General features: G+C 37.7%; 1 protein-coding gene across 1 annotated transcript in view; it reads right to left on the reverse strand.

Moving 5' to 3' along the window:
• LOC306874547 (trypsin-like) overlaps positions 1–18,317 on the reverse strand; it is a 28,235-nt gene that overhangs the window by 529 nt on the left and 9,389 nt on the right. Inside the window, exons 2-3 of the mRNA XM_079424681.1 lie at positions 1,780–1,903; positions 10–237 (exon numbers count right to left, since the gene is read on the reverse strand). Of these exons, the coding sequence (XP_079280807.1) occupies positions 10–237; positions 1,780–1,896 (345 nt within the window). The 5' untranslated portion in view covers positions 1,897–1,903. The remainder of the gene's footprint in view (positions 1–9; positions 238–1,779; positions 1,904–18,317) is intronic.

An 18,317-nucleotide genomic window follows, 5' to 3' on the forward strand; every position in this document is an offset into this window, starting at 1 on the left:
TTGAAATACCTGTGCTGGTCCAGTTGATCCCTCAGTGCACAGAGTATCAGCCGTGCCACAGTTTTCAGAGTCTATCAGAGTCACGTTTGCTTCTTTGAGCACATTTGATGGAGACTCGTGATGGTATTTCTTCCAGCCCCAACCCATGACCATGCAGTCCTTTGAGATTGCTTCATTCTCAGGTTTTGGCAAATCGATAGTACTCACATTTTTGCTCAAAGTTGCTGGGGTTTTGAGCTGAAAGAGAAGATGCAGAGTTCTTGCTTTAGTCATTAACCACTACATTTCATTCAGTGTTTTTAAAGATATTAAAAATGATCAATTCATTGCATGTTAGGCTGCATGAGCAAAAATATATTCTGCAAATGTCAACTGTGACGAGTTGGCAGCCTCCCCCTTATTATCATCACCACCCCGTCCCTTATTCGCTGCCCTTCACCAGGCTCCCGACGGGAGTGGGTGCGTGAGAGAGGAGGGGCGCTGAAACAGCCAGGACTGGCGGCGTGGGATGAGGCGCACGCGCACCTGAACCGAATGAGCCTCATCACTGCCGCTGTTCAAATGCCGAGCGCGCCTCTCCTCGAGAGACCGGTCTTCCCCGTGGGTCCCCAGTGTCCTCGTGGGTCCAGGAAGGGAGCGTAGCGGGACTATGAAGGTAGATCAGTAGCAAAACTCGAGAGCTTGTTGAGCTGAATGTGAGAACTTGTCATATTAACATTCGTATTTGTAAGTTGAAATTTACACTCACAGCTCTGATCTGAAAAGCTGAATCTTTCGATTTACACACAGACAATAATCAAAACACCCGTGTTTTGAAATCGAAGTTGCAGATTAATAGTTACAGTATAATAGTTGCAGTATACACATAAAGGATGTTGCATTATTTGTCTACTAGATAATACCTGTATGACAAGATGAATGCTGTGTGTTAAAATCATATAAAAGCTAAGGATATTCAATGAAAATAGTTTCCAGTGTTTTACAAATAACTGATACATATGCATAAAAAACATGTTTCTTTCTGCATGGCAAGTCGCGATGGCTGGCGTTGTTCATTGGTCAGGCATCGACCAATAAAATGTCTTCATTCGCAGCCCAGCCCCGCCTCCGGCTCTGAGCTCTGACGTCTGCATTTACAAGTGCACAAGTGAGTTTTGCTACAGGAATACCGCAGAAGGAGTAGCAAAAGTCAAAGCGCTAAGATTTGAAGTTGTACTGCCTGATCTGAGAGGTTGTAAGTGCTGACTTGAGGTTTTACAGCGAAACGGAAGTAAAGCGCAAAAGCACACGTTTGTGTGTGTCATTATGTGAATGTCATTCTACACATGTGTAACTAATCTGCAACTTCGACTTCAAAACACGGGTGTTTTGATTATTGTCTGTGTGCAAATCGAAAGATTCAGCTTTTCAGATCAGAGCTGTGAGCGTAAATTTCAACTTACAAATACGAATGTTAATATGACAAGTTCTCACATTCAGCTCAACAAGCTCTCGAGTTTTGCTACTGATCTACCTTCATACGGGACCTCCGTGCCGCCAGACACGTGAGCCGCCAGACCCGTGGTCCGGACGAAACCACACCCGTGATATGGCCATCGGGCCAGGATGCAGGGCCGACCAGTCCCGTCGAGCCTGTGGGCCAAGAGGAACTCAAAGTAGAGCGCGTGCGGCCGCCGGACTCCGCCCCTTACCTGGACCCTTCCTTCCAGAACACTGCCCTTCCTTCACAACCCCCGCAGCACGACGAGGACTAAAATACTAATTAATCTTATACATTACCTTTAGAAGCATGATGTCATGGCCTGTTCTCTTCATATTGAATTTTGAATGTGGAAAGGGCTCTACCTCTACACCGTCAGGTAAATGTTTGGTGTCATCAACCCCCAAGTAGACCATAAGATGACTAAAAAAAAAAATTAATAATTAAAATAAATAAATAGATATCATACAGGCCAGAGTTACAGAATTATTAATATAATTATTACAATACAAAGACATGACTTCTACTTTGGATGTCAAAAGTCACTAATTTAAAAGACTCTTAAACAGGAACACACACAGTTTTTGCAAATCTCATATTAATCTTGAGTACCTATAGAGCAGTACTGCATCCTTCATATCTCCAAAGTGTCTTTAGCTTTATAAGATTTATAAGAGACGGATACAGCTTTTTTGTTTTTTTTTTTACTTTAAAATATGGATATTTTTCTTACAAAAATGCATCGATTCACTTCAGAAGGTCATTATTATCTCCCCAGAGCCACATAGAGTACTTTTTATGATGAGTTTATGCACTTTTATTGGACAACTTCTGTAACCAAATGAAGCATGTTTATGGGCGTGCTCTTGCTCTCGCTCTGGTTGATGTGTGCACGCACTTTTCCAGGAGAAGTGCCCATAAAAGGAATTCTGCCCTTTATGATGTCATACAGGGCCATGCTCGAAAACAACTTAATATGACCTCTGAAGCAGTGTATTTGGCAAAGAAATACATCCACCTCGTTTTTTGAAACTTTGATCATATTTAGCATGAGAATCGAACTCTTTAACCGTTTAAATAAGTCAGAATGAAATAGCATTAGACCTCCCCTTTAATGTTCAGTAATGTTATCAATATGACTGCACTGAGACCAACAGATGAGAACAAAACTTAATTAAACTGGATAATGACACTATTGCTATCTGTTGAGCTGTTTTATAGAAAAAGTCCATTTAAAGGAACACTTCACTTTTTTGGAAATAGCCTCATTTTACAACTCCCCTAGTTGAGTTTTACCGTTTTTGAATCCATTCAGCCGATCTCCGGGTCTGGCGATAGCACTTTTAGCTTAGCTTAGCATAGATCATTGACTCGGATTAGACTATTAGCATTTGGTCATCAAAAATTACTAAAGAGTTTCGATAATTTTCCTATTTAAAATTTGAGTCTTCTGTATTTACATCGTGCACTAAGCTAAGCTAAAAGTGCTACCACCAGACCCGGAGATCAGCTGAATGGATTCAAAAACGGTAAAACTCAACTGTTTAACTCTTGGGGACTTGTAAAATGAGCCTATTTCCAAAAAAAGTGGAGTGTTCCTTTAAGGCAAGTCATTTCACTCAGCGGCCATCTTTGAATGCCACTCGGGCATGCAAGTGCTGCTCCTGCAGCTCTTTGAATGGGGAAACATTAATTTCTCCAAATCTGTTTGCCAAGCTTACGATTCAATTTTAAATATTTAATCTCAAATCAATATTTTGTGCTTAATTATTTTTATTTTTTTGGCAAGTAACTGTGTAATAAGTGGGAACTGTGTAATCAGGTTTTGACAAAGTGATAGTACTCACGGTTTTGTTCAAAGTTGCTGGGGTCTTGAAGATGCTAATAACTTCTATATTCTATATAATAATAAGTTCTTGCTAATAACCTCTATAGTTCTTTCTTTTTTAAAAAAAAAGGATTATACATTCATCAGAAGTGAATAATTTACAGTGGAGAAAAATTTTTTTTGATCCCCTGATGATTTTGTACGTTTGCCCACTGACAAAGAAATGATCAGTCTATAATTTTAATGGTACATTTATTTGAACAGTGAGACAGAACAACAACAAAAAAACGCATTTCAAAAAAGTTATAAATTGATTTGCATTTTAATGAGTGAAATAATTTGACCCCTTTGCAAAACATGACTTAGTACTTGGTGGCAAAACCCATTTTGGCAAACACAGAGGTCAGAGGTTTCTTGTAGTTGGCCACCAGGTTTGCACACATCTAAGGATTTTATCCCACTCCTCTTTGGAGATCCTCTCTCCAAGTCATTAAGGTTTCGAGGCTTACTCAAACCTTCAGCTCCCTCCACAGATTTTCTATGGGATTAAGGTCTGGAGACAGGCTAGGCCACTCCAGGACCTTTAATGTGCTTCTTCTTGAGCCACTCCTTTGTTGCCTTGGTCGTGTGTTTTGGGTCATTGTCATGCTGGAATACCCATCCACGACTCATTTTCAATGCCCTGGCTCTGACAGTACATGGCCCCATCCATCGTCCCTTTGATGTAGTTCAGATGTCCTGTCCCCTTAGTAGAAAAACACCCCCAAAGCGTAATGTTTCCACCTCCATGTTTGACGGTGGGGATGGTGTTCTTGGGGTCATAGGCAGCATTCCTCCTCCTCCAAACACGGTGAGTTGATTTTGAGAGAGCTGGATTTTGGTCTCATCTGACCACAGCACTTTCACCCAGTTCTCCTCTGAATCATTGGCAAACTTCAGACGGGCCTGTACATATGCTTTCTTGAGCAGGGGGACTTTGCGGACACTGCAGGATTTCAGTCCTTCACGGCGTAGTGTGTTAACAATTGTTTCCTTGGTGACTATGGTCCCAGCTGCCTTGAGATCATTGACAAGATCCTCCTGTGTAGTTCTGGGCTGATTCCTCACCGTTCTCATGATGATTAAAACTCCACGAGGTGAGATCTTGCATGGAGCCCCAGACCGAGGGAGATTGACAGTTATTTAGTGTTTCTTCTATTTGCGAATAATCACACCAACTGTTGTCACCTTCTCACCAAGCTGCTTGGCGATGGTCTTGTAGCCCATTCCAACCTTGTGTAGGTCTACAATCTTGTCCCTGACATCTTTGGACAGCTCTTTGGTCTTGGCCATGGTGGAAAGTTTGGAATCTGATTGATTGATTGCTTCTGTGGACAGATGTCATTTATACAGGTAACAAGCTGTATTCTCCCTTTAAGAGAATTCTCCTAATCTCAGCTCCTTACCTGTATAAAAGACACACGGGAGTCAGAAATCTTGCTGATTGATAGGGAATCAAATACTTATTTCACTCATTAAAATGCAAATCAATTTATAACTTTTTGAAAAGTGTTTTTCTGTGGGGGGTTTTGTTGTTGTTGTAATTCTGTCTCTTACTGTTCAAATAAACCTACCATTAAAATTATAGGCTGATAATTTCTTTGTCAGTGGGAAGAAAAGGCGCTCTACCTCTACACAGTCAGCTAAAAGGTTGGTGTCATCATCAACCCCCAAATAGACCATAAGATGACTAAAAATGAAGAAATACATATTACAGATAACATAGAGGAGAGATTCACATAATTACTCATAATATTTATATATTTACAGTAAAATGAAATGGCCACTTTGGATGTCAAAATTCACCTTTTTCAAATTTCACCTTCTCACACGCCACGATTGGTCAATTATGTACAGTACCTGCAAGTTATTGGTCAAACTACTTTGGCTGTATTAGGCAATATAAAAATCCTGGCCAGGATGTGTCCTGTATAAATGGCACATACGGCCATCCTAGATGGAAACAAGTGCAATACCTTGCAGACCTTTTCTGGCAAAGATGGGCTACTGAATATCTTTCTTTGACACAGCAGCGGCAAAAGTGGACTAATACCAAAAGAAACTTCAAGGTTAATGACATAGCAGTCATCATAGACGATACAATAAACTTGTGGCCTTTAGGTTGTGTGTTAAAGACCCTGCCAGGGTCTGAAGGACTCGTCCACAATGTTTTGGTGAAAACTAAAACCACTACGCTCCAAAGACCAATCCCCAAACTCTGCTTACTTCTGGAAGCTGAAACTTCAGATTATGAGACTGACAATGCAATGCTTTCTATGGTCTGTTTGATATGCACACTTTCACATATATCCTGAAAGCCTCCACATACCACGGCGTGCTCACACACCAGTACCTTACACTGGGGGGGGGGGGGGGGTCATTGGAATTGATGAATGGAATGCAATGTGATTGATCTGATGAATGCAATATGAAATGACATTTGGTTTGATATTGAACATATGGCAAGATATACGTTTTGGCTCCATTGAATATTTTGTGTTTTGTAATTGTTCTGCCTTTGGCAATAACAAGCAGGGGCCAGGATGTAGGAGCCTTAAGTCTGATTTATTTGTTTTCTATTTCAAACATTATAATTTAAGTATATGAAGAAACTTTGTTTAATTCTTAGACTAGCCTGTCATGTGAATTTAGTTGCTCCTCCTCCTTTACGCATCACTATGGCATGAAAGTGCAGGTCAGTAAAGCAGCATTGTTTGGCAGGACAGAGTTAGAGGGTGGAGAGTTTCTTCAATCACATGCAATGGTAAACCGGAGATTATGATAAATAAACCACGGGGTTTTGTTGTTACAACCGCATCTATGTGCATCAGCAGAGACTCCTCCATTAACCTCAAGGGGCAAAAGAAAGTTTTTGAAGATTAGCCATTATAACTTTAGTGATAATATCAGAAATTACACAGTAGGGGCTTTATAGTTGCAAGAATTTAATTATATGTAATGTTAGCAACTTCTGGTACGTTCACTACCATAATTCATGGTAGTTTTTTATACATAGTTGCCACTTGATTAGGTACAACTTTTACAAACCTCACATTGTCCCGAGAACCCAAGTCCTTGCAGAAGTGGAGATTACAGGTGTCAGTTGGAGTGAAATTGTTGAAAGAGAAGCAGACAGTCAAAGCTAAAGATGGCTAACGTCAGCCTTGGATGTGTTATCCTTGTCTTTTAGATGCACTTTGCCCAAGTTGTGTCATCCACAACATCCACAGATGTTTGGTTTCATTGAGGTACATCTGAACATCACGCTTGTCCCACAGACCCCTGGTCACTCTTAAAACTAAAGGTGCTTAAAATGTTCTCCACAGTGATGCCATAGAAGAACCAATTTTGATTCCACAAAGAAACATTCAGTCAAAGGTTTTTTAAAGAACCATCTCTTTCTTACCATTTTACAATCTGAAGAACCTTCTTTTGCCACAAAGAACCTTTTGTGAAACAGAAAGGTTCTTCAGATGTTAAAGGTTCTTATCTTGAAAACCATGGAAACCAAAACATCTTGAAAACCAGGAAAATACATTTAGCAGAATAATCCACCAGAAAATTTGACTTTGACCTGGAAAAATGAGAATCTTCACAATCATATTTTATGCATCATGCCACCACACTGAATTCAAAGCTTGCATTGTAATACGACCACTTTCATCAAATGGGACAATAAAGTGAAGTTACATAAACTCAAGGACATTTACCTGTGCAAATACCTGTAAATATGCAAACAACATGTTCCGCAAAAAACTGTGCTAGTGGGTTGGCAGCATATGCGTGATCATCCTTCAAGCATGCTTGTTTAAAAATAATTGTTCAGCTGCAGAGTTCATTGGGGCAGAGGTTTTGTAGCTCCTTGTAGAGTCCTCTAAAACAGGAAATCCATTTTCATGGCTTTCATTACACATCTTTGATGAATGTAGTAAAATGCACATTCGACAAAAACGCTGTTTTAAATACTCAGATATTAACGATGCGGTCACATAGTTCCTAAAGGCCGTAATGCTATATGCTTGCTTTAGCCATGCAAATACGCCAAGCAGTAGCACAGGAATGCCCATTAAGAAACTTCCTACGTCTAGACTGAGGTATGTTCTTCTCATACCTGAACCACAAGACGTTATTATAATTATTGTGAATGAAGCGCAACCAAGGTTTCTGAGAGAGAGGGATGGTGGGGAGTGGGTTGCATGCAGAAGACTGGGTCGCGTACAGTAATGGGTATTACAGGAGGAGGTTTGGAGAGGCCGAGCAGAAGGGGGGTGTCCGAAAGAACGTTTACCGGCAGACTGTCAGCTTTATTAGGACCAGGGGGTTGACTATGGGATGGTTAAGCAATTAGACGTCATGATAGAAGCAGGGAATGAAACAAGATTTGTAAAAAGTCCATCAATCACTACGCAAATCATGATTATTAGGAATAAAAGGAAATGACAACAGTGTGCTTCCAAAGAAGAAGGTAGCATGTGACACACTGCGAGGTCAGGATCTTGGATTGGGTTTGTGTAATACACTAAATCATCCACATCTTCTAGATCTGAGTGATCTCAGTTGATATATGTTGTTCCTAACTTCATATATGTTCACCCAGTTATCTTGCATCGCCTTCAGCTCTAATCATCTTTGCTCATGGCATCATCTACCCACACAGAGGACTTGTCAAGTTTATTTTGCAGTTCTCAGAAGATCACCAGATAAAGCCTCCACTCGCATTGTTACGTGCCACATTGAATATGTGTGAGTATGTGGTTTTGAGCAAGTCTTTTGATACACAAGACCTGTCTATGACCCTTTATATGCCTCCCTGGAGGTCATCTCTGTCCTGGTTGAGACCAATGGAGATAAGAATTAAGAAGGCAAGACGAGCACTGACAATGGGTTCCAGACGTGGTTAAAAATCTATTTGTCTGAGCACTAAATCCACCTTTTGCTGCTTCCCCAAAAGGACTTTGTAAGTTGATTTATTCTGTAAGTTTATATGTACCTTTACTACATCATTACTCATAAAATGGATCACGAACTTCTGTCCTAGAACAAGGACAGACAGTATTCTATTGACAGTAAGGTCAATAGAAGATAACTGTGACTATATCAACATGCAATACGGTTGTAGTGGGTGGGGAGGGGCCGAGAGCCGTGGGAACGGAGCGAGGCCAGTGGAGTTAATGATAATGAGCGACACCTGCACCACTCACCGGTCTCGAGTCCCACGGAGGAGCTCCGGAAGGATAACAGGAGGAGTGACGACAGTGGAAGACGAGAGAGGACCAGGCCTGGACTTTATTTTGTGTTTTGTGTGCGGCAGTCGTTCGTGAGGGGCTGCTGCTTTACTTTTGTGTTTATCTGTTTTTTATTAAACTCTTTAAATGTTTGCCGGTTCCCGCCTCCTTTTTCCCATTCTACGAACTGTGTTACAATGGTTGATGATAAAGAAGACACTAAAATGTGTTTAAAAAAAAAATAAAAAAAATACAATTTTTTTTTTTTTTTGTCGACTGCTTTACACGCCTACACAAGCTTTCATATGTACGGTTGCCAGATATCAAGTTTGACTTAGCTTGAGCTCAGCAAATCAGAGCTTCTCTGTTAAAAGTATACATTTATATTTTGCAATATATTTTGCAATCAGGCAACCATATGCACGCGCTCGCTCTTCATCATGGAAGCGCCGACGATGATCAGAAAACACCGGCAAACAAGTAAGTTTAGCGAACTTTTCATTGACCAAAACTAGACTAAAATGCTCAGACATTCAGTTGACTAAAACTTGACTAAACAAAAAGAGGACAAGGCTGACTAAATGTGATCTTTGGTCTTTGGTCTTTGCACACTGAGTCCGAAATTCTCATCCAAACTTTTTGCACGTTAAAAAATAAATATGACCTCATGTTGTCAATCATGTTTACACACTGCCTTCGAAACTTATATCCATCATAGAACTAGGTTAAATTTTCTGTTTTTGCATGCGTAGCAAGTATTTTGATAGGAAAGGTTGACGAATACGAAAAAAAACGAAAAACGCATACGAAAATTTCCAAGTAGGGCTCGTTTCAGCCCACAAGATCCAGGGGGTGTGGTTGGATCCACATCTAGGGGGTGGAGATTGGTAGGTTTAGGGGTGGAGATGGGTGGGTTTAGGGATCAGGGGGTGGAGATGGGTAGGTTTAGGTATATGTAAGGTGGGTGGAGTTGGAGTGGGATCTGGATCCAACCACACCCCCTGGATCTTGTATTCTGCAGCGAGACACTCCTCAAAATTTCGGACTCAGTGTGCAAGGACCTTAATACTAAATTAAAAATGGCTGACAAAATGAACTCAATTTTAAAAGTCATATGTACATATGGCACACATTTTATTATGTTTTTGTAAGTTTTGGAGCCTGACAGTAAGTATCATTGTTCTTTAAGGAGCACAGAAGACAAAAAATCATGCAGGTTTTAAGCTAAAAAACAGTGAGTAAATGATGACGTTTCATTTTGCATTAAACAATCAACCATAGATGAAATCTTCTGAAACGAGGCAGCTTGAATAAATGGGCGAATGTTTTGGTGGTGCAGGATGAATGTCGCTAGATTGACGTTTTCGTATGTGTGATTCCTCATAAGAAGAAGCCAGTTAATTTGAACTTGTTTTCTCAAATGCTAACTTGGACTTGCGTACGTTCATTTTGGCTCTTTTACTTTAAAAGAATCCAAATTAAAATGAATTTTTGCCTAAACCCTCATCCTGCCTCAAATATCACCTGCTGTTACTGTGCGTGTAGACTGAGTTCTCACAAGATGGATATGCAACATGGGAATATGCTCCCTGCCAGCAAAATTATATGGTATTTTGATTGAGGATAAAACAGATGAGCATTTAATTTTAAATCTAAAAGCCAATGTACGTCTGACACAAAGCAGAAGTATTTTGGAGTTTGCTACATACCCAAAGTGTGCTGACACTAGTCAACCCTACATTCATCCAGCACACATGACCTTTGGTGTAACAAATATACCAGAGTTTTATATCCCTTTTCACATGGTCAGACAGCCAATTAGGTGCCTTTTCAGGATTGTAGAGTATTTCATGAACACTGAGTGCCCTTGACTTGTGGTTCAGGGTGACTGTAATGTGCATAAGTGCTGTGGTAAGCTGTGCAGTGCTGTGAATGTCACCAGAGCTACCACAAATAAAGCCAACACCATTGCAAAACAGTATTTCGTATTGGCTCTGTTTCAAATGCCAATGCACTGCTTTCATACACTAAGCCATTATATGTACACTCACAACAAGGGATGATCAATGTATTGGTACCATTTTACATATATTTTTATTTATTTATTTATCTGCATTTATTGTGCATGGTCATTTCTCTATTTTTACATCTAACGCTCACTTAGTTAACTATTAAAACACTGTTAATTTAATAACACTGTTAGTTAGAATTTAGATAATATCTTAAAAATATAATTTAATATTTATTACAAAATATATCTAAAATATAACAAAATTATTCAATTTATGGTGCATGGTCAAATATCCTTTAAATATCCTTAAACATATTTGTTTTTACATCTAACACTCAGTTAAAGTTAACTATTAAAACACTGATATTATTATTAGTTTTATTGAATATATATATATATCCGAAATTTTTAGAACCAGTATGTTATATATATATATATATAAAATACTGGTTCTAAACTGTTCGGATTAATAGCAGAACCCCTTTTTTGGTGCTAAAGAACTCTAAAAAAACAAGAACCATTGTTCTGCACAAGAACACAAAAAAAACATTTCAGTAAAACAAAAAAAAAAAAAAAGAGTTCTTCAGGTTCTAAATAGAACCTTAAAAAACATATTTTAAAAAACATCTTTAGAGTGTACATTACAATAATGTAATGCCTAAATTCACTTGTATCATTTTTTTTTTTTTTAAGTTTCTATTGGTTTATTTTTTAACTCATTTATTCAAAATATTTTCAATATCTGCCATTTACAGTTATCAGTCATTTCATGAAATAATCATCTTCCAGATCATCCTTACTCTCAGTAAGCTATTCCAAAAGCATCTTAATTATGCAACTTCCTAAAGAACTTAATTAAGCAGCATTGCATGTCCTTCATAGAGAATCCCAGAATGCATTGTGGCTCAGGAAAAAAAAATTCCAAGAGAAACACAGATTTTAATTATACTTATTCATCAATATTAATAATAGTGCAAAATACCTAAAAACTGACTATTTTATCCAAGACAAGTCTTCCATCAGCTACACGTGTTGAGTGCTATCTTGTATGATGTACAGACTTCCTGCACATGTAGAGCGTTTCAAATCACTCACTTATGAGTTTCCATTACTTATGAGGCAGTAGGCAGCAAGGGAGCTCACTAGGTTGTAGAACAGAGTTATTAAGTTTATCCGGCATTTCGCCTGCCAGTTCAGTCATACATACCGAACCAGAAAATAAGATTTTCTTTTTTTAATTGGTTTCTCAGCGATACCTGGGATACATTCAGAAACCATGACAGAGATGAAGCAATATGTGGGCTGCACTATCAGCCAAAGCACACGGGGGCGATTTTGAATGTTTTGTACAGTTTTATTACTTTCCTCTGAACCATGATACACTTTCTCTTATTCACTGATCTGTCTCTCTCACTTCCTCTCAGAGCGATAAGACATCCATCACAAACTGCGGTTGAAGGTCTGATGCTACAAAATGAGTACATCAAGTACATTTTTATTAACTCTTGCAAGGATCGCATGTGCAACTGTGCATGATCTCATGTCTTTAATAATGGCGCTGTAAACAGAGAACCTGCTTCATCTGGTTTTTCAAACCGGTGCACCGGATCCAAAATGAACAGTCGCAACTTGCAAGCACCAAATGGAGTAAAAACTGGCTTTTGTGAGTTACTCACCAATTGGCTGGTAGTAACTTTAAGGATGTCAAACTGTAAGAATGATACTCTGATCCTTGCTGCCTAAGTCATGTGAGGGAATGTAAGTTGTGACTTTTTCGTCACAGGAAAAATTTACTTGTATAGTAGGAAGGTTATACTTACATAATACTTATATAGGTATATTACTTAAACATCTGGGAAGCCTATACTGTAAGTATCTTATAAGTAACCTTGTGGTGATACATAGGCCTATATGGAATATTTCTTACATTAAAGCAAAAAAATTATTATATTGTGCTAAGGACAAAAATATATATTAATATTATATTTTAATAAAAATACTGCATTATTATAAAATATTTTATGGCTAGTAAATTTTCTCAATTCCAACACACTTTCATGGTGAGTAATAACTATTTTTTAATTTAGCGAACTGGTGGTAAATTCTTATGAATTTGTAACCTCATTCATATATTTTCACACACACACACACACACACACACAAAATCAGCTTACGCCCCAGTGATGGTTAGTGGTTAGGTTTAGGGATGGACCTTCATTTCTTAATTTTTTTTCTAAAAAATTGTACAAATTCTTACAAAATAGTTGCATTTTATCATGAGGTTGGGTTACTGAATTCACATGACATTGGCAGGTGGGACAAAAAAATTATAATTTTGGACCCTAGATAGACTACATAGACTTACATAGTCAAATTAGCAAAATTTGGTAACACTTTAAGGTGTCCTTATTACACGTTACATGTACTTAAAATACATGTTATTAAAATAACAATAAATTATGCATAATTACATGCAAGTAACCCTAGGCCAAACCCTAATCCTAACCCTAACCCTTACACTGTAACAAAAATGAACCCAAAATTTCTGTGAAATTTCACATCCATCAAATGTAAATAGCGTAGGGATGTATGAAGCACAGCTCAAACAGAAGTCAATTTTAAACCTAGAATGGCAAATTCCAGATTGCTTAGATTCCTATTTCACCTGTGAAAATTTGCAGAAAAGTCTGCACCTTTACAAAAGTTGGACCGGCATCTGTTCCACTGCTTGCTTCAACTGAAACTAACAGAGCTGGCACTGATCTAATCTAACTGTGAGCATGTAGAACTTCATGACCTGCATGCGTAACCTGACAGTGGTTTAAGGCAAAGACGAGTGTTACATTCACTGGAAATAATGATGCTCAATAAAAGACACTGCTGGTTTTGCCAAAATGAAGCTTTTCTAGAAAGCCCTCGAGACCACGAACAGAGATCAACGACATGTTAGAGCGGAGAGGTATAAATTATGCCGAACACTTGGATGTTCTACTTTTCTGAATTTGATCCGTAAAACATATGGTGTCTGCCCGCATCAAAGAAGGCCTTCGTTTTAAAAATCAATCAAATGATGACCAGAATGACATATTGCAAAACAATTCTCAATCATAATCCCAAAGCCTATTGAATTAGCAAGACTCAAAGTCTCCACCACAAGCCCCAACCTCTGCACCGAGACCCACACACTCAACTAAGGGAATGTAAAAATCTCCAAAAAGCATCCCCTCATCTTCCTGCAGATGTTGTTCTTCTAGAAGGTGTGGGTTGATTAGAAGCACGGAGCTATGAGAAAGATGAGATAAGAGACAAACTGCCAAACCTTCAAACATTGCACTTATCTTTCATCTTATTGCGACAGATATGAAGATGAAACACACTCATCTCAAAACCACAAGATAATGGCTCAAAGTTCAAAGGCAATGTGCAACTCGCATTCATTCCTGCGACAGACATACAGTAGAATAAAATGAGTTCTCTTTGTAATTTGTATCTCTTCGTAATTTTGTTTCCCCTTTTTGTGTAGTTTGTGAAGAAAAAGTGGAGATAGGGCCTGGATTTATTATAGGGTTTATTTGAATCACTTATCTATTAACCAGACTGACTGTGGGCATGAGCTTGTAACTGGAGGCGTGAGAATCAAGTGTTGTATTTTTAGAAAATCTGCAAGGAGTCACTGGCAATTATTTGGTAATGTAAGCCGATATTTTTAGACAGTTCTTTCATCATTGTTCAGACCACAAGGGTAATTGTTTGTCCAGATGTGGTCTGGACCAAAAGATTGTGATCGGTAAATGATTTATATGTATGGAGGATAAAGCTGTCGCTAGTTAAGCCAAGGCTGCTGTAAAGACAGCATACAGTAACCTATGACTCAAGCACATCAAATAACACATATCGTAATATATGTTCAAATGCTGGGAACTGATGGATGAGACAAGCTAATAATGTCAAAAATGCTTTGGTTAAATTCAGTTTGATAACATAATGTTGCGTAGTTGTGCAAAACCTGCCCCAACCCAGCATTTCCTGTAACCTTCATACAGGAAAGGCAGATAACGGAATAAGACTTTTGCCTCATTTGTCAGTAACAAATATTTAAAATATTTTAAACAAAATAGATTTACTTGAGAAATAAAATTAAGAAAATGAGTCATTAGCCACTTTAAGTCTTGTCTTAAACAAAATCTTTAGTGTTTTAGAGATGTTTAAAGGCCCGTTCACACCAAGCACGATAACGATAAAGATATAGTTCTAAAAATCGTTCTCAGTATTAACGAATAACAGCGTCCACACCACAACTATAACGATAAAGGCACAGAGAAACGATATCGTTGGAATCACTTCCAGAACGATTTTTTCCAGCTGATGATCGATAAAAACACTGACAGCCAATCAGAATCCATCCTGCTATAATGTGCTCGAGAATTTAAAGTGGCAGACGCACATGCGCTTAGAATAAACAGACGATATTGTTCGCTGGTGTGGACGCTAATATTGTTATCTTTATAGTTATCTTTATCGTTATTGTGCTTGGTGTGAACGGGGCTTTAGGGTCACACTTTATTTCCAGTTCTCACTTATTGTTAAGTTTAGGTATTGGGTATAAGAATGTAGAATATGTGCTTTATAAGTACTAATAAACAGCCAATATGCAAGTAATATGTATGCTGATAAGCAACTAGTTATTAGTGAGAATTGGTTCCTATATCGAAGTATAGTACCGATATTTTTACTTTAAAACAAATATGTGTTTATTTTCATTCTTATATTATAAATTAATATTTTTTTATATTTTTTATTTATTCTTTTGGTCAGAGAATGTAATTGTCTCATCTTAAGTGCAAAAAGAAACATACTTTTTTTTTTTTTTATAATTTAATATGGACAGTTTCCCACAAGTATGTTCTTGTTTGAAACAAACAAAACCATATTTCTTTTTCTTAATGTCTTAGAGTCTTTTATGTGGGAAACCCAAGGAACAGGTATTCTGGGTATTTGGAGAGGAAGAGCAGATATTTGGGAATAAAACGCGAATGAGCAAAACAAAGAAGAATGGATCATGGTATTGTTGGGGGCGGAGGGAGGGGTCAGGCAAAGCAGACAGTCTGCGTTGGTCATTAGAAGAAGGAGCGGATGGAGAAAACAGACTGAGGCCTTCAGTGGACAGTCCTCAAAGAGTCTGCTGATGGGAAGAACGCTATGTGCTTCAGTTCCTCAGCAGAAATCTCCCGATCACTTCCCTTAACCTTGTTATTGTCGTTACGATGGACGAAAACATGCTCTTATGTTTCACTTCATAATACATCAATCAAATCACACATCCTAGACTTTGAAATGCAGTGCGTGACGACGATGTGTTCTTAACAAATCACATCTTTTCAAAACGTTGGCAGATACTTGGGATGATCCTTTAAAAAAATATGAACAATTGACTTACATGCTATTTTCAAGAGTGATTGTCCAGTTGGACGATGACGAAGAAAAAAAAGGCATAATTTTACCCTGCATGTGGTAATCGACAGCAGCTCAGATTCTGTTGAGATTACATCGTATTTAGCTTGGAACTGATTTTAGTCATTAGCCTGTATTATAGGTCACTTTGGTAAGGAACTGTCTGTGAATGTAATGCTTTTAATATAACTCTATATTTAAAATGAAAAGCAATGCTTAAATTTGAAAAATGACATGGTCTCGTATTGTTTATGGAAGCTTAATTCAGTGTAACAATGTTGAGGCTAGCCATCGGTCCGACAAGCCGTCACCATGTAAGTGCTTCTGTATTCGATTTCAGCGGGTTACTTCTTGTTCAAAACTTTCTGTCCAGAGCACCCAAACCTTTGACCAAAATAATAACTCTTGTCCCAATGAAAGGACAGTGGAGGATCCATTATTTTATACTGCACTTAAGAGACTTGTTGCCTCAGGACTATAAAGCATTTTGCATAACCCGAAAAAGCAAGGCCTGTTACTGAGGAGTGGTATGTATTTCATTAGTGTTATTGTTTTATTTTCTCATTTTTACTATGAAACTGTACCCCGTGTTGTCATTTAATGATTCATACCACAGATGTTTGGAATTGCTGTGTCTCACTGGGTTTTCATTCCCATTTTGATTGGGGACAATGGTATTAGATTCACACTGTGTCAACAAACGACGCACCAAAACGTCCTGAGGCTGTCTACACTGGACACGTCAAAGCAAAGTTACAGAGTGCCAGATGTTTGGAAACTTCATATATAGAGCAGGGCATCCAATTACATTCGGCGCTTTGTGAACAATGCAGCTCATCCAGTTTTAGGCTACATCTACGTTAATCCAGATATGTTCGAAAAATGACATTTTTGTTTCAAAATAATCTCTGTCCACATTAGCATTTTTATGTGCTTTCCCAAAGTATGAAAGTAACATATTTTACATCTTTAGCAACACTGAAAGTGAACACCACATAACAGGCACACCAGTATAAATAAATATAGATGCATGACAAAACATGTGTCATTATTTTCAAATACCTTCATTTTCGCTGTTCGCACTAGAAATGCAAAAATTTTGTTGAGTTTAAATTTTTTTCACTTGGAAAAGCATCTTTCAAAAGCTGTTTTCACTCGACAAAAACATGTGGAACAGAAGGCCAAAATATATATAAAAGATGCTTTATCAAATTTACACAACACAACTATCATGTGCCAAATATTCAGGTTTCTGTATTCATTCAGTAATAATTATATTGAGTCAACATATTACCTTAAAATGAATAACGAGCAGTCTGCTTGCTTACCTACGTGATCGTAACTTAACCACATGCTTTATAGGCATTTTTTCAGTGCTATGTTATTTCAGTAAAGTTTACAAACCATGACTGAGAGAAATGTACTTGAGTATTGCAGGGTAAACTTAAAATAATTAAGTTGAAATTACTCATCAAACTCTACCTGGCCACGTTAAATTTACTTATTTCATTTGCTAATTTTAGATAACTTAGTTAAGTAGATTTTACTTAATTCTGTATTTAAATTTTACTTAAAAAAATATGCGTGCAAAAATTTGAAGTAAATTTAACTTCTTATTTTTTCAGTGTATGAAGAACGAAAATAGATAGAAAGATAAATAAAAAATGTTAAACTAATATTTTTGTTAATTATATGAATGGATGGATGAATTACTAATTCAATGAAGTTGATCAAACTTAAAGTTGTTGTTTGTCATTTGCAAATGTTGCAATTCAAAGTCAAAGTCTGAGATAATGTGAGCAACCAAACAAACCCTGATCTGTTTTCATACAGATCATTACAGTCATGTCTTAATTTCATCTACTGAATAATGAAATGACAAAATATTCTATGTTAAAACAGGAACCAATGTGTCTATGGTGTATTCACATTTTGGTTTAGTCAGCATATTATATGGATCTACATCAGTCATTTGTACAAAAGGTTTCAAAATGCTCTTTTCAAGGGGAAAAGCTATCATGCTAGATCTCAACTCATCAGAAACCTCAGATGCTTTCTTATCAGCATATCCTGTAATGATGATGCTGATAATACAAAGGAAACGTGCTGCGTAGAAAACGAACACAGCTGCGTTCAAAAAACTATCAAGGAAGTTCAATTGTATTGGTACATTAGAATACACATATGTAAAACGTACATATTTATTTAATTCAGTACAATTTGAGATATATATGAAGAGTTCATATGCAAAAGAGCCTTTTGAAATTTTCTTCTAAAATTAGC

Source organism: Barbus barbus, assembly GCF_936440315.1.
Source record: "Barbus barbus genome assembly, chromosome: 9".
Taxonomy (NCBI): domain Eukaryota; kingdom Metazoa; phylum Chordata; class Actinopteri; order Cypriniformes; family Cyprinidae; genus Barbus; species Barbus barbus.